The sequence below is a fragment of the Canis aureus genome, chromosome 11, assembly GCF_053574225.1.
Source record: "Canis aureus isolate CA01 chromosome 11, VMU_Caureus_v.1.0, whole genome shotgun sequence".
NCBI lineage: Eukaryota > Metazoa > Chordata > Mammalia > Carnivora > Canidae > Canis > Canis aureus.
Genome location: NC_135621.1, coordinates 8,827,063 through 8,853,406, shown reverse-complemented (window position 1 = coordinate 8,853,406; position 26,344 = coordinate 8,827,063). Strand labels below are relative to the sequence as shown.

General features: G+C 39.9%; 1 protein-coding gene and 1 pseudogene across 2 annotated transcripts; both read right to left on the bottom strand.

Moving 5' to 3' along the window:
* Window positions 1-426: 426 nt before the first annotated feature.
* RXYLT1 (ribitol xylosyltransferase 1) lies at window positions 427-24,900 on the bottom strand. Of its 2 annotated transcripts, XM_077913652.1 has the most exons (6): window positions 24,623-24,900; window positions 23,499-23,654; window positions 18,816-18,918; window positions 7,278-7,592; window positions 4,722-4,892; window positions 427-856 (listed from the first exon to the last, which is right to left on the bottom strand). In XM_077913652.1, exons 1-6 carry the CDS (start codon window positions 24,789-24,791, stop codon window positions 439-441), a joined length of 1,332 nt encoding a protein of 443 aa, XP_077769778.1. In that variant the 5' UTR covers window positions 24,792-24,900; the 3' UTR covers window positions 427-438. The 2 variants fall into 2 exon arrangements, with proteins under 2 accessions (XP_077769778.1, XP_077769779.1); XM_077913653.1 differs by lacking the exons at window positions 18,816-18,918; window positions 23,499-23,654; window positions 24,623-24,900 and adding an exon at window positions 11,631-11,850.
* On the bottom strand, window positions 10,315-11,618 carry LOC144323324 (protein S100-A11 pseudogene; annotated as a pseudogene).
* Window positions 24,901-26,344: the final 1,444 nt, after the last annotated feature.

Here is a 26,344-nt window from a genome sequence, read left to right as displayed (position 1 = left end):
AATGTTATTTCATTTCATATTTAAAACTTAACCTAGGAGGTACCGTTATCTTCATTTTACATTGAAAGGAACCAAGACTCAGGACACTTAGATGGCTTCCTCAAAGTCCCAGACAGTAGATGCAGAGGCAAGGTTTTAACCCAGGTTCTGACTCCAAAGCTGTCTTTCCACCACACAATGCTGCTTCCTTAGAGTGGATCTGAATGGATGAGAAGAACTGATAAACATTAAACCATCTGACTTTGTAAAAGTGAGTGTGAGTAACATTTTAACTTCATTTGAAGGATTGGCCCAATAAGGGAGCACTTACTTAGTCAACATTATATACGTAATCTAGGATCTACAAGGGTACCTCAAAGAACATTTACACACACACACACACAGAGTATTAGAAATGATTTAAAAAATCAGATCTTAGCTCAAGAAGATAATTAACAGTTACCCTTTATTATTCATTAAAAATGAACTTTCTAAAATATTAGTAAATCGCATTTTTAGCTCTGTTTTGAAATGTTGATACCAGTGAAGTAACATTTTTCTTCTTTGAATCTTTTCTTGTAAAATTAGAGTTTTCTCTTTTTCTAAAACAGCAGGAAGTTCATTCCAGTTCTTAATAAAGATAAAGGGAGCGTCCATGGACTTGAGTAACTGCAGAGGAGCATTACGGTAAACAGACGTATTTCCACAGTTGCCAGCTGTCATTATATCTTCTACAACAGGAACAGAGCCATAGGAGCAAGCCTCATATATTCTATAACATTCTGTGTTTACTCCTACCGGGCACAATGTGAGATCACTCTGGAGCAAAGCATCTTGATAATTCTTAAGGCTTTCATTTGTTTCCTGAGGCTGCCACCTAAAAAAATCAGGAAAACAACTTAGTTTTCACTTTACTAAGTATGTCTTTCATGAAAGAAAATGCCAGCTATGGGGAATGGCAAACACATTACAGAGATGACAGGCAAGAGAGATAAATAAAATCCTGCCCAAATAGATTTCTTGAAAATATTTAAGAATTTGAAGAGTATACAGTGAGACGTTTAAATCTAATAGTTATCATAAAATTTCTGAATGAATGTGAATCCAGCCAATATTTTTAAAAATTTTAAGTAATCTCTACACCCAGTGTGGGGCTTGAACTCACAACCCTGAGATCAAGAGTCTCACTCTTGGGGCACCTGGGTGGCTCAGGTTGTGATCCTGCGGTCCTGGGACTGAGTTCTGCACCGGACTCCCTGTGGGAATCCTGCTTCTTTCTCTGCCTGTGTCTCTGCCTCTCTCTCTGAGTCTCTTCTCATGAATAAATACATAAAATCTTTAAAAAAAAAAAAAAAAAAAAAGAGTTTCACACTCTATCAACTGAGTCAGCCAGGGACCCCCAGCCAGTATTTTCTGAGTGCTGGTTCTTCTTTCTCTACTCCACCCTCCAAGATCTGGCCCTTATCAAGCTTATATTCTAGTTCTGGTGATAGAGATGGATAATAATCAAGTCATGTCAGTATATTATTAGGTGTTAAGTACTATTAAGAAAAATAAAGCAGAGTAGTGAGGAGGGAGTTTCTTAGCCAGCAGTATTGCAATTTTAAATAGGTTACCTGGGAACGTCTCATTGCAGGGGCATCTGAGCACAGAGCTAGAGGTGAGGCAGCAAACCACACAGACATCTGAGGGGACAACCGAGGGCAGCACAGATATTAAAGCCATGAGAGGGGATCCCTGGGTGGCTCAGTGGTTTAGAGCCTGTTTTCGGCCCAGGGCGTGATCCTGGAGTCCCGGGATCGAGTCCCACATCGGGATCCCTGCATGGAGCCTGCTTCTCCCTCTGCCTGGGTCTCTGCCTCTCTGTGTGTCTCTTGTGAATAAATAAAATCTTAAAAAAACAAAACAAAACAAAATCCATGAGACAGTGTGTGCCTGGCAAGTTCAAGGAACAGCAAGGCCAGAGGGTCTGAAGCAGAGTAACCGAGGGGAGAGGTATAGGAGATGAAGTCAGAGCATCCCATCATGGGGGCTTGTGATCTGAGGCATGACTGACATGACCCCTAATTCTAATTTTATCAGAATTAATCTGGCCCCCGTGTTGAGAATAGACTGTACAGGGCCAAGGGCAGCAGGTAAGAGGCCAGACATTCTCTCCTGACTGTTCCTAATTTCTCAGTGAAATGGGCAATAGGGTCACAACGTAATGAAGAGAGAAGAAGGTATAAAACAGTCTTGTAGGAGAGTGGGGGAGTACATGGACAATGGAAACATGATTGCTGACACTCTGGGCACTTGAGAATCAAGGCCATGTATTTTTTTTTTTAAGATTTCATTTATTTATTTATTTATTTATTTATTCATTCATTCATTCATTCATTCATTGAGAGAGAGAGAGAGAGAGAGAGAAAGAGATATAGAGACACATGCAGAGGGAGAAGCAGGCTCCACGCAGGGAGCCTGCGGGACTTGATTCTGGGTCCCCAGGATCACACCTGGGCTGCAGGCAGCGCTAAACTGCTGCGCCACCAGGGCTGCCCAAGGTCATGTATTTTTTTAAGAGATTTTATTTATTTATGAGAGAGAGAGAAAAAGAGAGAGAAAGAGAGAATGAGTGGGGGGAGAGGGAGAAGCAGACTCCCCACTGAGCAGGGAGCCTTATGTGGGGCTTGATCCCAGGACCCCAACACCATGACCTGAGCAGAAGGCAAACGCTTAACTGACTGAGACACCAGGTGCCATGAGGTCATGTATTTAAAGCCAGGTCTATTGGCACAATTCTCTCTGTGTGTGTGTTTGGCTGCGTGGTGCAGGTACGGACCAGGTAAGAGAGCTAGATTTAGCCGGAGTTAGGGTTTGCTACACTAGGGAACTAGGGAGTTGGATGTATATCGGTCATAGTTGACCAGGACATTTAAGTGGGGAAAAGAAGGAAGTAAAGATGAGGTGAGTAAAGGACAGTGAAAAAGTGGTAGGAACAATGAATTATAAATCCCAGCTGAACTGTTATAGTCAGATAGATACAGAGAGTAAGCTGGAATGATAGAAAAATCGTGGTTACAGAGAGAGATGCTGGAACTTCAGACCACAGAGAAGATGAGGCGTGTGTGATAAGGTCTATGAAATGATGAAATGAGCGTGACACTGAATGGCCGAGGCCAGGTGGAGAACCAGACGGAAGACTGGGGGTGAAGGAACTGTAAGACAGAGGTGATGGAAGGACCATCTATGTAGATTCGGAATCACCAAGAATTAGGTCGGGGTAACATGGGAGAGAGTGAGAATGTGCCAGAACTAAACTCTCCGCAGAATTAAGGAGGTAAACCCCAGGGTCAGTAAATGACTTCAAAGAGGAAGAGCAATGAACGGTTTTGTCTGCTGACACGATACTCACAATGGGAGGTTTTAGGGAGGGAAAAGGGAGAATGGTCTGGAAGCAGCAATGAGAAGCAAGGAGGACACCTACTCCACCTCCTGGCTCAATGTTGTTAGAGGAATTACAAGAATAAGTCTATTCCTGTGATCAACTTTGATATTTTGCACTGGCTTCATTCATTACTTTCCTGGGACACTGTCCCTGGTGGCGTTTTACATTTGCTTTCCCTCTGCCCAGACTACTCTCCTCCTAAATAGACACAGGGCTCAGGCCTGCACCTTCTTCAGGCCTGGACTTTTTATACTCGAGCTTTCTGTGGCCATTCTACAACAGCAGATGCTCCACTCCTGGTCCCTAGTCCTCTCTACATCCCTCCCCTGCTGAACTGTTTTTCCATGGCATCTATCATCTTCTGACAACGATATATTTTCCTGGTTTGTCTCCTCCAACAAACATTTAAGTTCTAAGAAGGCGTGGACTTTTGCCTGATTTGTTCACTGCTGTATTCTTTATGGCTAAGATAGTTTCTGGCATATAGCAGTTGCCTGAAAAATCGATGTTGACTGGCTATAGCATGGTAACACTATCTCGGTTGTTAGAGTTGGGAGTTATGCTTTCAAAAAGAGAGTATCTGCTACAATGAATATATTTGTAGATCTGGAAGGGCATTTCTTCTCTGATGACTCTACACATGAAAACGCATTTGTTTATTTAAAATCAAAAGGCAAAAAAAAAAAAAATAAAATCAAAAGGCATTATTCCAAAATTTCTTCCTTTAATCCATGAATACCTATTTCATGATAACCATGCAAAAGATGAAGGAACGTTGACCCTATTAAATCCATCCATCCATCCATCCATCCATCCATCCATCCATCCATCTATCCATCCATCCGCTCCCCATTTATCCTAGGCCTGTTTTGTGCAAGGGCCTATGTTAGATCTGGGGATTCAAAGAATACTGTGTCCTGTTCTCTTGTCCTCAGGGTGGTGTCAGTTTCCTGAAGGTGTGAGGACTAATTCATGCCACTCTTGGAACTCTGAAAAACCGGTCCGCTGAACATCTCAGGGGTGAACCGAAGACCTTATTGTCAACTGAGGCATCTTGAACAATTGACATTTGCATGGGATGGTTCCTAGCATTCCTCTTCAGGGTGGACCACAGCTATAGGAGATTCTCCCCACTTTAAATGCATACAATCCAGTTTCTACACAGCCTTAATTACCGAAGTTATAGAAGTATCTTCTGGAAAAAGACTGGTATTAATGAAGTTAACAATGTCTTTTTAGAAACGTATGCTGCTACAAAAAGCAACTCTCGGACTGGAGAACAAAACAGGTGAATCAAGTAAACATAAGAACTTACTGTTCTCTTACTGAAACCCAACAGAGCTTATCGTTCCCATCTTGTTTCAAAATGTTCATTAGTGCTTGTCTGGATGAATTTTCATAAACCGTTCCTAAGAAATTACATAAGTAGGGCCTTTCATTATGCAGCATTGACCAACTCGCCTCCACCACAGGAAAATTCCTGTATCTACAAAAATAAGTACATATGAGTTAACAATATATGACAACAAGATTGGCAGATTATCATATAACCTAACATCATAGGTAGCATGATGATACAGAGAGAAGAGATCTCAAGTATGATTTTTTAAACCCCAAACTGTAATTTTCCATGCTTACTTTGGAAAAGTCCCTGAATCTACTGACTGAAAAAAAAAACCAAAAAAACCTTAAATTGACCTCTTTTACAAAATTGCTGTAGAGACTAAGTGCCTGAAATGCTTTGTTTTTTTATACACCTCAACTTCCATACACTTGTAGTCAAGGAAGGTTGACTTCAAGATCTTCAAAGTATAAATAATCCACATTTATAAAGATCATAATTTAATGAATGTTTTAGCCAGGTGATGGAAAGATTATAGAATACACATTGCTATAGGAAAGAGCTCCAATTTTCTTTCTTTATATTTCATTCATTCATTCATTCATTCGAGACACAGAGAGAGAGAGGCAGAGACACAGGCAGAGGGAGAAGCAGGCTCCATGCAGGGAGCCCGACGTGGAACTCGATTCCGGGTCTCCAGGATCATGCCCTGGGCTGAAGGTGGCGCTAAACTGCTGAGCCACCCGGGCTGCCCAAAAACTAGCTTTAAAAAAATAATAAAATATTAAAAAAAAAAAACCCTTGCATATCAACAGGAGAGGCCTGTCGCAACTGACCTATTCTTATGGGCATCTGGAAACAATCAGACACCAAACTGGGTGCCTGACATACAAGCTTCCCATAAGGAAGAAGCTTTATGTAATATTCTATAACCGTTTTTTTCAACCTTGGCATTACTGCCATCTTGGGCCAGTTCATTTTTTGTTGTGGAGCCTGTTTTCTACCTTGTAGGATATTTAGCAGCATCCTTGGCCAGCCTCTACCTACCAGGTGCCACTGTCGCCTCCACCTTCCACTTGTAACAATCAAAAATCCAGACACTGTCAAATGTCTCCTGGAGGACAAAACAGCTTCTGGTTGAAAACCACTGATTTATTAAAAAAAAAAAAAAATTGGTCTAGTCCAACAAACACAGAATTACAAAGAATTTCCATTCAATGTATGGAAATTGTATGAACAGACTATATAGTGTTACTGTGAAAGAGTAATTTACAATGAAATTGTAAAATGAAATTGTGAAAGAGCATTTTACAATGAGCTCTACTCAAGGGATAGAATTTTCAAAGGGTCTTATATCTGGCTATACTTAATATAAACCTTTTTGTCTGATACTACCACAAACCTACTAAGTTGGAATATCAGGGTAGGCCAGGAAATATGTCTGTTAATATGCTTCTCTGGTGATGCTGTGTAGCCAATTAAGCAGCAATTTAAGGCCACATCTGGTAACAAGTGATGAGAATGAATAATGAATATCTGATTCAAAAAGCATGATAGCGAGATTTTTTGTAATTCATCCATTTGACAAGTTTTCATTGTCTACTCTGTGCAGGCTTGGTTTTAGACTCTGTCGACACAGAGAACAAGAGACAAAACGCCTGGCCTTGGGAAGTTTATGTACTAGTGCTGGCTCTAAGTTTAACTTACCTTAGAGACAACTTAATTAAAAACTCTCTATTAACAGAAAGATAAAAAATGAGCTTTCCATTTTATAGAAAGACTTTATAGACATATTTAGAAGCCTTAGTTAATACTTAATTAACTCCTACTATTATAGAAGAGATCTGTGCAAGTTCAATCAGTCTCAGTGGCGGATCTGAGCATATTATGATCCTCTCAAATCCAAAGGTATGCTATGCTCCTGATTTAACATGCTTTACCAGTAAGATTTTTGTTTTTACTATAAATTATATAGACTCTGTAGTTGTTTTAAGATCTGTCTGCCATTTTCTATTAAACATCTCTTTAGGGCACTACTGATAAACCTGAACATTCATCCTATGCCTTGGGATTTTTAACTTATCTGCTTTCTTTATCAAATGCTAAAATATGCTAGGGGTGCCTGGGTGGCTCAGTCAGTTCAGTGTCCAACTCTTGATTTTGGCTCAGGTCATGATCTCAGGGTTGGGAGATCCAGCTCCAAGTTGGGGTCTGTGCTGGGCATGAAGCCTGCTTAAGATTCTCTCTCTCATTTCCCTCTGCCCCTCTTCCCCACTCACTCTGTCTCTTTCTCTCAAAAAACAAAAACAAAAACAAAAAGCAACCCCTCCCCCCAAACTAAAGTACTTTAAAAACATCATTATTACTACTGAAGCATGAGGCCAAATCATATTTTTTCCATGGAAAAGATTGTACTGGGCTTCCCAGATGATCCCAGAACTACATTTTTTACAAATTTAAAGTACAATCTTCCTGATTCAGAAATTCAGGTCTTAGGTCTAGAAATACGTAATAATATTTTGTACTTACGTTGCCACTCCTAAAGGCCACTGAAAGATATCTACGTCATTAATCCATGGGCTATCATATATTATGAAAAGCACCTCCACAAAGCCTCCATTTCTTTTGAGGAACTGGTTTATCCATTCATTATTACAATGTTCGTTTCCAAGCAACACAACAGCAAGATGATGGAGTTTTTGGGTTTGCACTAAATTTTGTACATAAAGTAACCACTGGGTGGCATAAAAGATCTTAGCTTTTTCTCTTCCATTTAGAACGAGTACCACATTATTCACATCGATGGGAAAGTACCCTGGGACTACAGCTGGGCCAGTGATGAAGCTGTTAAAAACAAAACAACAAAACAAGAGCAAGAGATAAAGAGAAACAGAACAAAGGTAATTGAGATCAGAAGTTTTTAATCATTTTATATAAAATCTACAATGAGATTTAATCTGTATTCTTTCTAGAGACATATTTCTATAACACAAGTTTTTTTGAACAAGTTTGAAGGATACATCATGGCTGTGGGTTAATGGGGAGCTTTGGTGGTAGGAAGGTCAATTGCACATGGCAATCAGAAATGTGGTAGCTTTGTTGTTACTTTTAACCACATTCAAAATAAGTGGTGGCTAGAATTTAAGCTAGTAAACTATTCACAGTTGAGTGTGAAACTCTATATGTATAGTTCCTCCTGGAAAGGTATTTAAATCAGTAGTTCTCATCTCTTTTATGGTGTGAGTGACTGTTATGCTCTTTATCTGAATGAAGTGTAAGTGATGAATTGAGAAACTGGAGGATGGCATTCTACACATCCGTGGAGGTTACCAGGAAGAAGGGAAAAGGAACTGGGGAATAGTACAAAGAAAGCTTCCTTTTTACAGGGAATATTTAATTCTTTTAAGAGGAAAGTTAAGGGGATCCCTGGGTGGCTCAGCGGTTTAGCGCCTGCCTTTGGCCCAGGGCACGATCCTGGAGTCCCGGGATCGAGTCCCACGTCAGGCTCCCAGCATGGAGCCTGCTTCTCCCTCTGCCTGTGTCTCTGCCTCTCTCTCTCCCTCTCTCTCTCTCTCTCTCTCTGTCTATCATAAATAAATAAATAAAATAAATAAATCTTAAAAAAAAAAAGAGGAAAGTTAAGTATCTGAAGCAAATATGACAGAGAGCTAGAATTTGTTCTGCGTGATGGGTAAATGAGAATATATTTTTCTCTGTTCCTTACTGTATTGGAAAAAAGTTGTAATAGACATGTTTCATAACTCACATTTTTATATTCTGTGTGCTTAGAACAACCAATACCACTGAATTATTTTAAATTAATACGTATTAAATATAAAAAAGTTTTAAACTATGTTAAAATTAGCCATAATGGTCCTGAATTCTCTACGACCTGCTCAACCATTTCTTTATAACTGTCTGGGGTCTTTTTAATTTAATTTTATTTTTTACAAGATTTTAAGTATCTCTACAATGTGGAGCTCGAACTCAAGAGCCCTGAGATCAAGAATTGCATGCTCTCCTGCCTGAGCCAGCCAGGTGCCCCATAACCCAGAGTCTTTAGTTAAAAGATGTTGAAATTCTGCTTTTATTGCTTATTATTGTAGGAGAAAAAACATGACAGATAGGCATTCTGCATAGGTTGTCATTTATCTTCCAACAGCTCGCCAGAGCACGTTAGTCCTCACCCTGCATTTGGGAAATCAGGCTGAAGTTGCATAACCTAGTGAGGCATCACTGAGTTGTGAATCGGGACATGTCTACTTAGAGGTTAAGTTGTTTCCATGACACTATGCTTAATAAATATACTAGAGTTAGTAGATATTATTAAAAACCCCAAACCTAAATATATATTTTGTTTGTGTGTATGGGTACTGTGTGGATTCTATGACCTTATTGTACAATGAGAGTAACCTACTGGGATGAGAACTGTGTTTTGTATTTGCCTGGGACGGGACCTGGCATTGGAGGTGGCCAATGATTTAATGTTTTTTTTAGCAATTTAAGAGAATCTGCAGAATCTGAGGGGCTAGAGAATACTTTAGGGATCGTGATGATAGGAGAGGTTTAAAGTATTTATTATTGGTAGTATATGAACTACCATATAAATCTAAAGGTGAAATTAGATTTAGATTTATAGGCAGGCATAATTCCTAGAGTACAAGAAATCTTCCAGCCCTCCTTTCCCACCCTAGGTCAACTTTATGAAGGAAGAAAAGGAAATTTTGAGAGAGGTTACATGACTTACATAAAGCTAGTAGACACTAGAGAGGCAATTGTAGAGACAGGCTTCAAACTTAGTTATTTACATTTAAGTGCATATATCTCATATGCTCAAACTATTTTAAAGAGTGCCACACCGAAGCTTGTGTTACTTTTTTAAAAACATAAAACATTTTACTAGATCAGATAATATTGACAGTTATCTAATAATATTCCATTTTAACTTCTAACTAGATAAGAACATTTTTATCAGGATAATTTATAGTCCTGATAAAAGATAATACCATGAGTCTTTTTGTCCTGAGACATATATTTTTATCTATCATTGTTCATCCTTGATATAATTGTGTTAAAGCATTATTTATAGGGTATGGCTTTGAGGTGTAAAGCATCTTTCAATTGATATATCTATTTTCTATTTATTGCTTTATATAGGTGTATAATAGATAATAAACACCTGTACAGTGTTTTACAGTTTAGTAAACACTAACATGAAAATATATATTAAATGCTATATTAAGTGATACAGAATAAAATTGCTAAAGTAGGTTAAATGAAAGGGACATGAGTAGAGGAAGGTAAAAGTTGAAAGGTATTCCAGGAAATATAAGTAATATGAACAAGGGCAGAGAGGCAGGTAAGCTTGTGATTTAAGGGTATATAAGGAGAATGAGATTACACATGGGAAGGAGAACTAGTTTAGTTGGAGAAAAACAGTGGATTGTGAGGATAAAAGGTGGTAATTATTGTAAAGCACTGAATACAATATTGGCCATGGAGCTCAGTACATGTTATTAATCTGTGAGAAAGCAACAAAACAATATTGTATCTGTACTACATTTTTAATTACATAATATGATACATAGAAAAAAGACTGGAAGTATACATGATGAAATGTGGTCTAATCCTGTTTTTGGAATTATGGACACGGTGGTTTTATGAGTGATGGAAACATCTTCTGAATTTTCCAAGTTATTGTGACAACCACTTATTCTTTTTATTACAAAGCTATCAAAAAAAAAAAAAGAAAGATGTAATTTTAAAAACAAATGAACTTGGAAAATCTGAGAACTGAATTTTTAAAAACTTTGTTTATTAACTGTGTTTTACACAACACTATTCCTTTATTAAGTACCAGCAGGACTGGATGCAAAGGGCGGTGGACACTCTGGGCCAGAGCCCATGTAGGATGTGAGGAGAAGTGATGATTGGGAGGCTGCTTTGCAGGAAGGCGGGTGATCTGGAGGCCAGGCCCAAGAAGTTCCTTAGATTTACTCCTGGAAATGGGTAGACCTTAAAAAGGAGTCATGGCAAGCCATGGCCATGCCACCGAGAAGATTAAGAAATGCTTGGAAATCCAGTTGCCCATCAGAGTTGAGGTCTAGCTTTTTCATCATGTGGTCAAGGACACCAAAGTCCTTCTAGTTCTTTGTAAAGGCAGCCAGTTCTGTATTCAAGAAGGTTAGGAACTCTGCCTTGGAGAGCATGCAGTTGTTACTCTCCTTTTCAGCAAACTTCTGGAAAACAACAATCAGAGACTCGATGCACTGCTCAGTCTCAGTAGGGCTGGACATTTTTGCCATGTGTGCATGGAGTGGGCGGGCAAGAAGGCTGTGGCCCCATGGGTGGCAGCCCTACCGGAGTTTATTCATTTATTTTAAGTAATCTTTACACCTAATCTGGTACTTGATCTCATGACCCCCAAATCAAGAGTTGCATGCTCTTCTAAGCCAGCCAGGTGCACCTGGGTACTAGGTATTTTAAATACATTTAGAACCTTAACCCAATCAGAAACAGGTTAAAATGGAAGAAGACATTTAGTCAGAAGAGTTAAACTATATCTTATAAGAATTTCAATTTAGTCAGAAGAGTTAAACTATATCTTATAAGAATTTCAAAAATTTAGAATGTTTTGGGCCTTTTTATCACAAAGATCTCTAATGGCTAGAAATTTGCTATATTTGCACAGGAAGAAAGCAAAAGATAATTTTTTATGGTATTAACTTTGTAGGACATGGCAAAACTTCTGTTCACATGCCATTAATTTGGGAGTTTACCATAGGTGTTTTAACACGTGGCTTTAGTCGTAAAATAGTATCATAAGCTATACTCAAGTCTCACTTTCATGTGAAAGGAATACTTCTAATTTTATTGACTCACATAAGTGAACAAAATGAAGTATGATCCATTTAGGGCTCCTCTGACTCATCTTGGACTCTCCACTGCTCTCTGTGGAGTGCTCTTGCATTCCAGCAGCAGGAACACTGGCCCTTGTGCTCTGAATTGGCTTTCTGGACCTCCGAGGTCATGTTTAGGTAACGGTGTAAGTCACAGGGTCAGAGATGAGGAGATGGAAATTCGAGGTTCCTAAACTTTCTTTGTTCCCAGCACCTTCAGTGTTTTAGTGATTTTTTTTCAAGGCCTCTTAAGCTGAAGAAATGAGTAATGGTTCAGTAATTTTAAATTGTTAAGTCCAAACAACTAAATAAGTATTTACGTCTTAACTGCTTAGAAGTCACTTAAAAAATAATATTCACATACCGAATGAAAAAAATTCCTAATTCATTCTCAACTAACCACAGATAATAATGAGATGGATGTGTGTACCTACACATAATTGAGCACTACACAACTTCTCAAACCCTGGAGTCAGAAAGGATACTGCCACTATCACTGCCTGTCCCACGTTGATCTTTGCACAGTACCTGAATTTCAGCACAGCAACCATGGAAAACCCAGCTCCACAAAGATGTGGCATCACTGAAATAAATGTAGGGTGATCTAGTGTTGGAACTGTGAACTACCTCGAGCTGGTGGTTTGCATGGTGTCTGACAAATGTGAAGTAATAGAGTGTTTCCTGCAAAGATTTAAAAAATTTTGTGGTGCTTGGGCACTCAGTTGGTTCAATCGGTGGAGCATGTGATTCTTGAGGTTGTGAGTTCAAACCCCATGGTGGATGTAGACATTACTTAGAAATAAAGTCTTAAGAAAATATTTGTGTGCCCCAGGGTACCTCAGTACACAGTCTGGGAAGCACAGGTCTGGGTAAAGAAATTTTGGAGGTAAAAGAAAAATCCCGTAGGATTCAAATAGTTATGTGTGTATTGTAGTGTGTGTGTATTCAAATAGTTTTGTGTGTATTGTTAGTTGAACTGCCATGTGTTGAGAGTAAATGAGAAGGAACTGGGGACAGTGAATGCAGATACTCTTGAAGGTCTGGATGAGAAGGTGGGAAAGCAATAGTGAGTAAAAGATTAAGGATGAAGGAGAGCAAGGAAGTAATTGAGGAAGGAAGGTGCTGGAAGAGGCAGAGGGGAAGCACAGGTGGAGGGAATTAACCCTGAGCCAGGGCAATCTCACTGAGAGTTAAGGTTGGGTGAGACAGAGATTATGTAGGTAAACTTTAGGGGAGCTAGTTAAGGGAGATAATCACGGATACACTCCATTTTCTTGAGGAAATAGGGGGAAAGGTTGCCTGCTGAGAAAGAGGGGGTCAGGCAGGTGCTGCTGGGTAGAGAAGGGAGGACAAACCAGCTCCCATCCCTGTATTTGTTATTTTGATCTCACACAAGCTATCCTGCTGCACAAGCTAGAAACTGGGGAGTTGTCAGATTCGTTTCTTGCTCTCATCCTTGTATCCAATAATCTAAGTTCTGCAAGTTTGGCCCAAAAATATTTTTCGAACTTGTCTCTGGTTCTAACCCTACCACCATTTCCTTACCTCATCGCTTAGTTATTTATCTTTTGGATACTTATAGTCTCCTAGCTGCTCTGCCTGCATCCAAATCATTTTTCCACGTGGCTACTGGAGAAATCTACCCCAAAAACATACATGGCAATGCCACTATATTGCCTAATCATCTTCAATTGCTTTTCACTGCCCAAGAATGAAGTCCAAGAGTCTTAATGTGGCACACGTAAGGTCCACCATGATATGGTCCTTGCCCTACACTCCCAGTCTCAGCTACCTACCCTGTCTCATGCCCTACGGATTCTGAATGGTTTGCAATTCCATGCACAAGACAGCTCTTTATCAGTTTTTAGTTTCTGATGTTGCCTTTGTAGGAATATAATCTCCTCTCACCACTTTGCTGACTCCTACTAATTTTTGAAGGGCTCAGCTCAGCCATCATCACCTTTCTTGATAGGCCTCATACCCCCAACTCTACAACTCTGCTCAGATCGGGTTAGTGGCCTTCTCCATTTCCCTGCCAACTAACATGATAGACTACTCACATACTTATCATTACGCTTTATATGGAGTATGAAAATTATTTATGTGTTTGTTTCAACCACTAGTCTGTGAACTCCCTGAGGTCAGAGAAAAGTATTTTCTACTTTGAAATCCCAAGAGCCTAGAATGAACAACTAGTATGGGCTTCAGGAAATGCTGAATGAACAAGCAGTAATTCTCTCTCAGGGAGTTATTTGCCCTACCAATTTATTTAAGTTCTCTCACTGCATTTAAAGTATGAATCAAGTTACAAAAATTCAATTTACCCATAACTTTCTAGCTATACATTATATAAAGAAGGTCTTATGTATGAGATATTACAGTATATTTATGCATGATGAAAGGTGTATTTTAGTTTCCTAAGGGTATTAGTCAAGCATCAATCATAAAATTTCATTAACTGAAGAATAAACATATTTAAAGAGCTCATATACAGAATTTTAAAACAGTGATTTACTCTTCTAGGTTTCTTAGCATACATTAATAGTCAAAACTTCTAATTTTCAGTATTTTTTCTTTTCTCCTTGGTTCAGTTAAATATTTCTTCCTAGGAAGTACTTTCAATATATATAAAGTCCAGAGAAATCATTCAGATTTTGAGTTTTAAGCTGAGTGTGAGCAGAATATATTTTTTAGAATCCAATAATCCAATGTAATTATTATTTCATTTTTTTCTAAATTCAACAAGTACTACTGAACAAACACTACATATACACCATTGTTATATTGAGTTATATAGATTACTAATTTGCCAGCTACGAGTCTGGCAAATACCTTGATTAGGAATAAGTGCACAAGATGGGGTTCCTGGCTGGCTCAGCTGATGGAGCATGCAATGCTTGATCTACTGGCTGTAATTTTAAGCCCCATGTTGGGTGCACACATTACTTAAAAAAAAAAAAAAAGAATATGTGTACAAGCAAACTGTCCATGTGGCTCTTAGCCACTAGATTCTTTTTTTTTTTTAAGATTTTATGTCTTTACTCATGAGAGACACAGAGAGAGAGGCAGAGACACAGGCAGAGGGAGATCTTAGCCACTAGATTCTATATCAATTTTGGTTAATTAGCAGTTTTTAAAATTTTGGTTTTACAAAATTGGTATACCAAACTTATGAACAGCCTTTACATTTGAATAGCTGCTGAAATTTATCCCACTTTTGGGGTTGGCATTACGGTCAGGATTCCATACTTTTCTAATTCAATGTTGTTTTTTGTTTGTTTGTTTGAAGATTTTAAAAAGATTTTTAAATTTTGTTTTTTTAAAGATTCGTTTATTCATAAGAGACACACACAGAGAGAGGCAGAGACACAGGCAGAGGGAGGAGCAGGCTCCATGCCAGGAGCCCGACACGGGACTCGATCCTGGGACTCCAGGATCACGCCCTGGGCCAAAGGCAGAGGCTTAACCACTGAGCCACCCAGGCATCCTTCTAATTCAATGCTAATGAAGGAATATTCCCACTCTTGTGCTATCATGGCTGGAGTGGGAAAATGGGCTTTATGAAAAATTAACTACATTGTTTTTGTTTACCAGTAAAAATTTTTATCTGAAACCTGCACTGATCTATGGTCCAGAATTTGACTTACAGGTAGTCCCAATCCTGAGATCAAGAATCACACACATGCTCTACTGACTGAGCCAACCAAGTACCCCTATAGATTTTATTTTTAAGTAATCTCTACACCCAACACGGGGCTTGAACCACAACTCCAATATCAACAGCTGCATGTTCCACTGACTGAGACAGCGAGGTACCCCAGAAAAACCCCAGGTTTTTAAATCATTAGTAATGATTACTTTTCCTTTCATCTCCAGGCTTCTTTTTTTTAAGATTGTATTTATTTATTCATAAGAGACGCAGAGAGAGAGGCAGAGGGAGAAGCAGGCTCCCTGCGGAGAGTCTGATACAGGACTCCATCTCAGGACCCCCAGGATCACGACCTGAGCCAAAGGCAGACACTCAACCACTGAGCCACCCTGGCATCCCTATCTCCTGGCTTCTATTTTTCTAATCCCATTCAAGAATTTATACATATTCTTAGCTTAAGATAATTGGATTTGGGTGTTTGAAAGTAAATGAGTATTATCCATATAAATATCATATTCTGGGGATCCCTGGGTGGCTCAGCGGTTTAGCACCTGCCTTTAGCCCAGGGCGTGATCCTGTAGTCCCCGGATCAAGTCCCATGTCGGGCTCCCTGCAGGGAGCCTGCCTCTCCCTCTGCCTGTGTCTCGGCCTCTCTCTCTGTGTCTCTCATGAATAAATAAAGTCTTAAAAAATAAAATAAATCTCATATTCTGGTATTTGAAATGAAAATATGCATTATGGGGACAACTCTAAGATTTTTGTCAGAAAAATTCGTAAAAATTCATAGAGAAGTTTACCTTTCCTTCTGAAATTTTTACTGAGACTTCATATTATGATCATATAGCAATAGTGTTTTTTCCAAAAATTAAGAGAACTTTGTATTCAAGAAGTTCACTCTCATGACAGATTTTTTTAAAACAGCTTATTAAAGTTTTAGATTCATGCAAGTAGTATATATAATTTATTTCTCCAAAATTAATAAATTCTTATGGGCTTGCAACTTTTTAGTTGACACAGGCTACTAACCTAAATATTTCAACACATTCATCCTTATTTTTTGTCCTTCCTTCTTTTCCTTTTAAAGTTTCCATTCATATATTTGAGAGAGAGAGTGAGAGAGAGATAGAGAGAACACAAGCAATGGGAAGAGATAGAGGGAGAAGCAGACTCCCTGCAGGATCATGACCTGAGCCAAAGGCAGATGCTCAACTGACTGAGCCACCCAGGCGCCCCATATTCATCCTTATTTACCAAAACTGAATTAGATGGTATGGGTCACCTTTAAGATGTTGGGAAGAGTTTCTAAGTACTATCAGGGTACTTGGTGTAAAAAAGTATGAATCCATTTTGTTACAATAAAACTTTATGTTTACAAAGAGCTCGTATCAACATATAGGTCCAAAGCATGTAATCCAGAACACCAATAAATAACTCAGAATGGTAATCCACATGCTTATATTGACTTGACCAGCACATTCTTTCCATATAGACAGACTGCAAGTAATACCCAATCATATGAGGGTTGTTTGATTAAATATGGAAACAGGATATGGGATTTAACTATATGTAGTACTTCAAATCTACGTTTCAGAAGGGAAGAAATGACTCTGTGTTTACCATGAATCAGTAACATATGTAGTCTGTGCTCAGGGTGTGAGTCCATGAACACCTGGGTAGCAGACTGAACTTTTGAGTGGGCCTGATGAAGTGCTGTCACCTCTGAGCAGTAGAGCAGTTAAGAGCACATACTGCAGCCAAAGTATCTGAATTCAAATTCCAGCTGTACCTCTTATTAGGTGTCTAAACTTGGGCAAATTTCTTAACCTCTGCCTGGATTTCCCTAAATTTCAAATATGGCAAATAATAGTTTCTAATTCACAGGATTATTTTTAAAAAGATTTTATTTTTAAGTAATCTCTACACCCAACATGGGGCTCAAACTTACAACCCCCGGATCAAAAGTCACATGCTCTCCTGACTGAGCCAGCCAGGCACCCCTCACAGGATTATTTTGAAGATTAAACGAATTAACAGATGTATAGGCTTAAAATTGTATCTGGCACATAGTAATCACTACAGAAGTCTTGCTGTTGTTATTAGTTTTATTATTTTTACTATTACTTGAATAGGTACTGCAACATCTCCCTACCTTCCATTCTCCTTTCTCTCTATCTCCAGTACTGAATATTATCTCTCTTTCATTTACCTTCACAAAAACCTTATTGATACATTCTTCATATTATGTTCAATTAGGTTACAAGTGAGCCTGGGACTCATTCTTTCTCTTGAAAGAACTTTGTCTATCTCTACATGTATCTACTGTATATTGATTTACAGTTCAATTTCATAGGCACCTTCATTTTTAATTTCTTTTTTTTTTTTCATTTTTAATTTCTTAGGAGGAATTAACATATGCTACTTATGAAAAAGTTGGGAAAAAAAAGTTGATCTTCTTTCTAAAGATCATGTTTTAATTTACATTTCATAAAATTCACCCATTTTCGGGCACTTGGCTGGCTCATCTGGAGGAGTTTGTGACTCTTGATCTTGGGGTCATGATGGGTATAGAGGTTACTTAAAAATAAATGAATAAAATCTTTAAAATAAATAAAATCTTTAAAAGCTATAAAAATCTGTTTACTTCTCAAGAATGATTACTTTGAAAAGATACATGAAATGAAATCGCTTTGTAAGTGTGTATAAAGCAAACAAAGAATTAAAGGAGCAGAGAAAATTCAGATGAAATTGAGATTAACCACACAGCTTTCTACCTATTTAAATAGCTTTAGAAATAAGAGATCATCGATAAAAGTTTTATAAAGATAAAAACTCAAAAAGCCTTAACGATACATTGGTTTCACTGAATCTAAAAACAGATTTCTGAGTAATTGCAATAAAGTTGTAATCTATACCATCAAATCATGAAAGAACTCATATATATTTTTATAAAATTTTCACAACTCATAAGAATAGCTTTGATACCACTTGAGTATTATAAAATAGGTGAACGTGACTAGAAGACAAAAATGAAAGTACTTTTAAGTTTATATATTATTCCTTCAAAATGTGGAATATTAAATGCTTATCAACAACCAAATGTTACAAAATTTGGAGCATGAACTTCCCCATATAATCATAAATGTTTTGATAAAAATGAAACAGACAAAACTTAAAAAAGGAAGTATTTTGTAAAATGTTCCAGTGAACTTTAACTACAGTAGATTTTCATGAGATTTACTTTTCTATTTTTACTATTTTACTATTTACTATTTTACTATTTTTACTATTTTCATGAGAAAATCTATTTTCATGAGATTTACTTTTCTATTTTACTATTTTTACTATTTTACTATTTACTATTTTAGTATTTTTACTATTATTTACTTTTCTATTTTCTATTCTTCACAAATTGAAGTAGAAATGCTGTCTCTAAATGTGTTTTCCTCTTATTTTTCTTCTAGTATTTATATAAAACATTATATAGAAACACAGCAAATTTTAATGTTGCACAATTAATACCTGTAATGTGTTCTTCCTACAACTGAATTTCCTTCTCTCCACTGAGCAGTCACATCAGTGGGATCAAGTGAACCTTCGAAAATATGCTCCCAGAGATACAAACCTGGTAAAGAAAAACAAACAAAAAAACCCATTTACTGTCTGGTTTATTCTCATGTGTGAGATGAGATGTTCTGCCCATGTATATAATTTGATCAGGAAAGGAGACTGTATTCCTTTTTTGTCCCTTGGCAGGCAGTTCTGCTAAGAAATAGCTCAAAAGTATCAATATGGCAATTAATGTAAGAGAGAATTCAGAGGTTGTCAGTGTGAAATGTGGCAAAATGTGGGTTATATTAAAGACAATAACTTCTCTTACTCTAAGTTTGAGAAACCCCTAATTATCCCTGGACTTTTACTATCTACTTTAACCTGAAATCTGTTATAATGTAAGTTACTATATGATTAGAATGGTTTCTGTATTATAGCAACCTAGGGGAATTCATGACTTTGTGCCAAACACAGCCAGAGGAGCTCACATATATACGTAGAGTCAATATATCAAGGAGATAGTAACTCCTCCTGATGTGAACACACATGCCTCATTGCATGATGTCCTCTGCAGACAAATGCCATTGCATCTTCCTCCTCAGGGCAGCCCTTGATATTTTCCTGTGAATTCACCTGAATGAAATCTCTGAAAGCAGAATGAAGTAATCTGGGGGCCCTGTTTTACTTACATTGACAGATATGCTTTGTTCCATTCTCATTATGCCCTGGTACTAAAGGATACAAAATAACCGTGTTTAGACACCTGGCCAATCAGATAAAGCTTTCCACATGTGGTGGCCCAATAATGCTTCCCTGTCCACCCAAGATGCCCAAAGATGTAATCTCTAGAATCTACGAATACATTACCTTACATAGCAAAAGAAATTTTCTGTATGTGATTAAGGATGCTGAGGTGGGGAGGTTATCCTAGATTATCTGGATGGGCCCTATATAATCATAAGCGTCCTCACCAAGAGGGAGAAAGGAGTGTCAGAGTAAGGGAAGGAGGCATGAGGATGGAAGCAGAAGTCAGAATGATGCTGGGCTGTGAGTCAAGGAATGTGGGTAGCCTCAAGAAGTTGCAAAAGTCAAGGCAACGGATCCTCCTCTTAGAGCCTCCAAAAAGAATACAGCCATGTGGACACATTTGAGATTTCTACCTTCAGAAATTTAAGATTGTAAGTTTATGGTGACTATAGTTAATAATACTGTTTTATATATGACAATTGCTAAGAGGATAGATTTTTTTTAATTAAAGATTTTATTTATTCATTCACAAGAGACAGAGAGAGAGAGAGAGAGAGAGAGAGAGAGAGAAAGAGGCAGAGAGACACAGGCAGAGGGAGAAGCAGACTCCATGCAGGGAGACTGACATGGGGCTCGATCCCGGGTCTCCAGGATCAGGCCCTGGGTCGAAGGCAGGCACTAAACTGCTGAGCCACCCAGGCTGCCCAAGAGGATAGATCTTAAAAGTTCTCATCACATGAAAAAAAAGTGTAAGTGTGTGCGATGATAGATACTAACTAGAATTATCATGTTGATCACTTCATAAAATATAATATCTCAAACCCCTATGTTGTATACCTGAAACTGATATAATGTCATATGTCAATTACATCTTGATTAAAAAAAAAAAGATAATAAATTTGCGTTGTTTTAATTCACTTAAATTTTTGGTAACTAGATATGGCAGCTATAGGAGACTATTCATTCTGGAGCCTGGAAATGAGATACTGCTTTAACAAATGCTTAAAAATCTGGAAGTGGCTTTGGAATTGGGTAATGGGAAGAGGCTGGAAGAACTTTGAGGAGCATGATTTAAAAATCCTAGATTAGGGATCCCTGGGTGGCACAGAGGTTTGGCGCCTGCCTTTGGCCCAGGGCGCGATCCTGGAGACCCGGGATCGAATCCCACGTCGGGCTCCCGGTGCATGGAGCCTGCTTCTCCCTCTGCCTATGTCTCTGCCTCTCTCTCGCTCTCTCTGTGACTATCATAAAAAAATAAAAAAAAATAAAAAAATAAAAATAAAAATCCTAGATTAGATTGCCTTGGTCGGGTTATAGATAGAAGTATGGGTGTTAGTGACTTAGCTAGTGAGAACTCAGAAGAAAAAAGCACAATAGAAATAAAGCCTATATTGTTTTTATAAACATCTAAGTAGACTGTCAGGATTAATATGAATGTTCAAAGTGCTGCTGGTGAGGACTCAGAAGGAAATGAGGAATATGTTATTAGAAGCTGGAGAGAAGGGGATTCTGGTTATAATAGCACCAGAAAGCTTAGCTGAACTGTGTCCAGAAGTTATATGGAAAGTGGAACCTGTAAATGATAAGCTTGGATATTTAGGTAAAGAGATTTCCAAACAGTGTTGAAGCTATGGCTTGGTTTCTTCTTGATGATTATAGTAAATATAAGAAGAAAGAGTGATTGAGGGAGGCGCTGTTAAACAAGAAGGAGCCAGGACTTGGTGATTTGGGAAATTCTTGGTCTGTTCAATTGCAAAAGGGTGGAAAATTAGAGAAGACTCACTGTCAGGAAAGCATGTTCTGAAAGAAGGTGATGGATGTAGCTGAGTATCTTTTTGCTAGTGCCTTAAAAGGATAAAAAGGTTAAAATATTCAGTCACATAGAGGGTTCTTTGAGGACAGTAGGTGTGTAATTTATGGGTCTCCTCAGCCATCTCAGCAAGAAGCCAGAAACAGAGGCAAGATTATCTAGGAAAGACCTGGAGGGGCTCTTGTCTAATGGAGTGAATCCATGTAACATACATAGGAGACCCACAAGGCTCTTGAAAAGGTTGTATCAGTAGAAACACTGCTGGCTTAGACTAAATGGGATAGAGAGATGTTGAAATGAAAGAAGGGTATTGGATTCCCAAAATCCTATCAGCAGGATACCGGCTGATAAAACTACTGAGCTGCAAGCACATGCTACCATTTATGACAAAGGAAGGATTACTGCAAACGTAGAGCTGCAAGACCAGAAGCAAATTTTGAGCTACAGCTTATTCCCAGGCCTTGAAACCTAACAATTTGCCTGGTTAGAATTTAGAATTGCTTGGATCAATGACTTCATTTTCTTTCCCTTTTTTTTTTTAAATTTTTATTTATGATAGTAACAGAGAGAGAGAGAGAGAGGCAGAGACACAGGCAGAGGGAGAAGCAGGCTCCATGCACCGGGAGCCCGATGTGGGATTTGATCCTGGGTCTCCAGGATCGCGCCCTGGGCCAAAGGCAGGCGCCAAACTGCTGCGGCACCCAGGGATCCCCCTTCCCTTTTTTAATTTAAGGACTTTATTTATTGATTTGAGAGTAAGAATGAGAGAGAGAAAGAAAGAAAGAGAGAGAAAGAGAGAGAGAGAAACACAAGCAATGGGGAGAGATAGAGGGAGAAGCAGACTCCCTGCAGGATCATGACCTGAAGTGGGGGAGAGGCGCAGAAGGAGAGGGAGAAAGAGAATCCTAAGCCAACTCTGCACTGAGCACAGACTGGACATGGTGCTCAATCTCAGGACCCTGAGATCATGACCTGAACAAAATCAAGAGTCTGACACATAACTGAGTCACCCAGGCACCCCCCCCCTTCTTCTTCTTTTTTGAATAAGAATAGAATTGGAATCCTATATGCCTGGGAAATAGATTGAGGAAAAGCAGTGCTTGATAAAACTCATCTAGTCATTTTGTGCTTACTGAATTGCAAAAAGAAAAGTCTGGAGACATGAAAACTTGTTAAGATGTAGATTTAATGAAAAACTAGAATGGGGAAGTGAGAATTTAAAGGATGAGATGAATACCAGAGATCTTATAAAGAAGAAAGTTGCCAGAACTTGATGACTGGAGCCTCAGTCTAGTTACTGGAAATTTGGAGGTCAGCCAAATTCTTCAAGGATGTATATTTGCATGCAAGTGTGAAGGACTTTATGAAACGTACTAAGGGCAAAGCATCATTCTCTGATTACTTTCTTCTCATCTGGTCCTTTCTATCCATATCCCTCACTGTGGATAAATCCAACTCATGTTTAAAGGCCCAACAAAGCCCCTTTTAATTCATTAAATTCTGTCTGACTCTTGTAGCCCTCATTGAGGGTCCCATTCTCTGAGCATAGTATATAACTTGGAACACAAGAATCTCATGGTACTCGGAGCAAAAATGCTTTTGTGGGTATTCAAGTTTAATCGACTATATATTGTATCTCTTTTTTACACATTTATAATGAACACTGGCATGTAAAGGCTCTGAGAATGGCCTGCAATAAAGAACCTTGTTTAACTTTGTTCAGTTCAATGTTTCCCAAATTTTTTTGGCAAGTCAGGGGCCACCTCTTATACTTACTTGTGTCTCAAGTGTCCAATTAATACATACATAATGAAAATTCAGTTGACATAGCCATTTCTATATAAGGATGCTTACATTCTACTTTGTATCTACAAATAAAGCTGTACTCTGCAAAAGACCAACAATAGAATATTCATGTTTGTGTATTTACATAGATATTGTCTAACTGAAAGGAGAAATGAAATATTAAGCAAAAAATATATCACAATGCTTAACAATGAAATAAACTAAATGTATTAAAATGAATTGAATTTAATGTTAATAAAGTACATTTGAGAAATTCTTTTTACATCCCTTAGTTCTATACATTAACTTACCAATGGCAGCTTTGCCCCAGATTTGTACATGGAAGTCTGTTTTCCCTTTCGTGGATTTATTTAATATTTGAAGACTAGTTTTAAATCTGTGTTGTTGCTCATTTTTTTCATCTCCTTCCCAAGGATTCCATTCTTCACTTCCCAAAGTAGATTGTTCTGTTTTAAAAAGAGTAACAGTGTTTGTCAGTAAGGTGGACCTGCAGTTGTAGATGAATTCATGCCATTTAAATTAGATACGAGGGTGATAATTTCAGTTTTCCTAGAGGCAAAGCAACTGCATTTGGACTGGTCAAACACGTACAATTAAAGGAAATCAGAATTTAATCTTTATTAAATCTTTATTCTGAACGATCTTAGAATGTTAACAGGAGACACAAAATTCTCTCTCCCAGACGAAACCTTCTAAAAATCACTGGATAAGTTTCAATTTTACATTGACTGTATCTCTGAACACTTGACTGCAGAACGTAAGTTTTAGGTACTATTGTGCAAAAGTCCGAAAAGAGGGCGAGAGGAGTCGGAGTCTGATTCTGACACTATTTCAGATACTATTTATTGTGCAAAACTCTGAAAAGAGGGAGAGAGGAGTCTGATTTTTTTTCTTTCTTTTTTCTTTCTTTTCTTTCCTTCCTTCCTTTCTTTCCTTCCTTCCTTTCTTTCTTTCTTTCTTTCTTTCCTTTCTTTCTTTTTTTTTTTTTTTTTTTTTTTTTAAGATTTTGTGCATTTATTCCTGAGAGACACACAGAGAGAGGGGCAGGGACACAGGCCCAGGGAGAAGCAGGCTCCATGCAGGGAGCCTGACGCGGGACTCGATCCCGTGACCCCGGGGTCAAGCCCTGGGTCCGGGGAGGGCGGGCGAGCTCCCGGGAGGGGGGGACGAGCTTCGGGGCGGGGGGCGAGCTCCCGGGGGCGGGGGGCGAGGTCCGGGGAGGGCGGGCGAGCTCCCGGGAGGGCGGGCGAGGTCCGGGGAGGGGGGCGAGGTCCGGGGACAGGGGGCCGACACGGCCGCACACGCTCCCGGGCCCGGCCCGGCCCGCCGCCCTCAGCCGCAGGAGGTACGAGCCCCCGGGGCCCCGGGCCCTCCCGGACCCGCCCCTGGGGCCCGCGGCCGCCCGGCGTCCTACCTCGGCCGCGCCTCTCCCGCGCGGGGGCCGCCCCCTTCCTGAGGCCCCGCGTAGACGCGGCCGGCGCCCGGCGGCGGCGCCCCAGGAAGACGTGGAAGGCGGCGTACAGGGAGAAGAGGCAGTACAGGGCGATGAGAAACGAGCAGAGCCGCTTCCGCGTCAGCCGCATCCCACTGCGGCTCTCCGTCGGCCACCGCCACCCCGGGCCCGGCCGGGGAGGACGCCGGCACTCCGCCGCGGCCCTGCGGGCTCCGGGGGCAGGTGCAGGCCCCGGCCGCGGGGAAGGGAGTCGCCAGAATCGGCCCGCCCCCGCCCCAGGCCCCGCCCCCAACCCCAGGCCCCGCCCCGTGCAGGTCCCGCGCAGGCCCCGCCCCCGCGCAGGCCCCGCCCCCGCGCAGGCCCCGCCCCCGCGCAGGCCCCGCCCAGGCCCCGCCCCCGCTCTCAGCTCCTTCCAAGCCTCCCGCCCTCTGCAGGCTTTTTTCTTTCTCTCGCTTTTTTTCCTTTTTTTTTTTTTTTAAAGATTTTATTTATTTATTTGAGAGAGAGAGAGACAGAGAGAGCGACTGAGAGAGCACAAGCGTGGGGGAGAGGGAGAGGCAGGCTCTGCAGTGAGCGGGGAGCCAGATGTGGGGCTCGATCCCAGGACCCTGGGATCATGACCTGGGCACAGCCCACTGAGCCCCCCAAGCGCCCCCGTCTCTGGCTTTCCTACCGTGTGGGCATCCGTCTTTGGAACTGGGCATTGGGAGCCCACGCGCTGCTGCTCGACCTCCGCAGAGTGCCCACGGCCCCTTTCAACCCTGTCTTCCTCCCCACGTGCACACAAACTTATCTATTATCTGACCGTAAAGAAAAAACACCAAACAGACCAAAAATCCAAAACAGCACCCACCGTGATCCATGAAGGCAGGGTCCATGCTTTTGCTTTTGTTCCCAGCGCTTACCACAGGGCCTGCAACATTACAGAGGAATGAATATACATGTCCATTAAAAAATACTAAGTGGTAGAGGCCTGGCTGGCTCAGTCGGTGGTGTATGGGCTCTCCGTCTCCAGGTTGTGAATTTGAGCACCAGGTTGGGTGTACAGATTACTAAAAAATAAAAAAAAATTAAAAGATTTTATTTATTCATGAGAAACACAGAGAGAGGTAGAGACACAGGCAGAGGGAGAAGCAGGCTCCCTGCTGGGAGCCCCATGTGGGACTCGATCCTGAGACCCCAGAATCATGACCTGAACCAAAGGCAGATGCTCAACCGCTGAGCCACCCAGGTGCCCTAAAAAAGAAAATCTTGAAAAAAAAAAAAGTTAAGTGGTGGTCGTGGCACAACATCACAAATGTAACTAATGCCTGTCAGTGATACACTTAGAGATGGTTTGAATAGCAAACTTCATTATGTATACCTTACAGCAATAAAAATATTTGAGAAAATTAAGTTTTACTACTGTGATATGACTGGAGTGCACGCAAGCATATAGTCTTTTGACAAACAGAGGCTGTCGAATTGTGTCAATCAACTTTCTTTGTCAAGCCCTTGTGAAGTTGGGTTATAATTTTTTGTCAGTTGCATTTAGTATTTTCTTGAAGTAATATCTATGCCCAACATGGGGCTTAAACTCATGACCTTGAGATCAAGAGGTCATTGCTCTACTGACTGAGCCAGCCAGGCACTCTGCGTCTAGCACTGTTGTTCAACTTGTTCGGCAGTCTTGGTAGCCAGAGA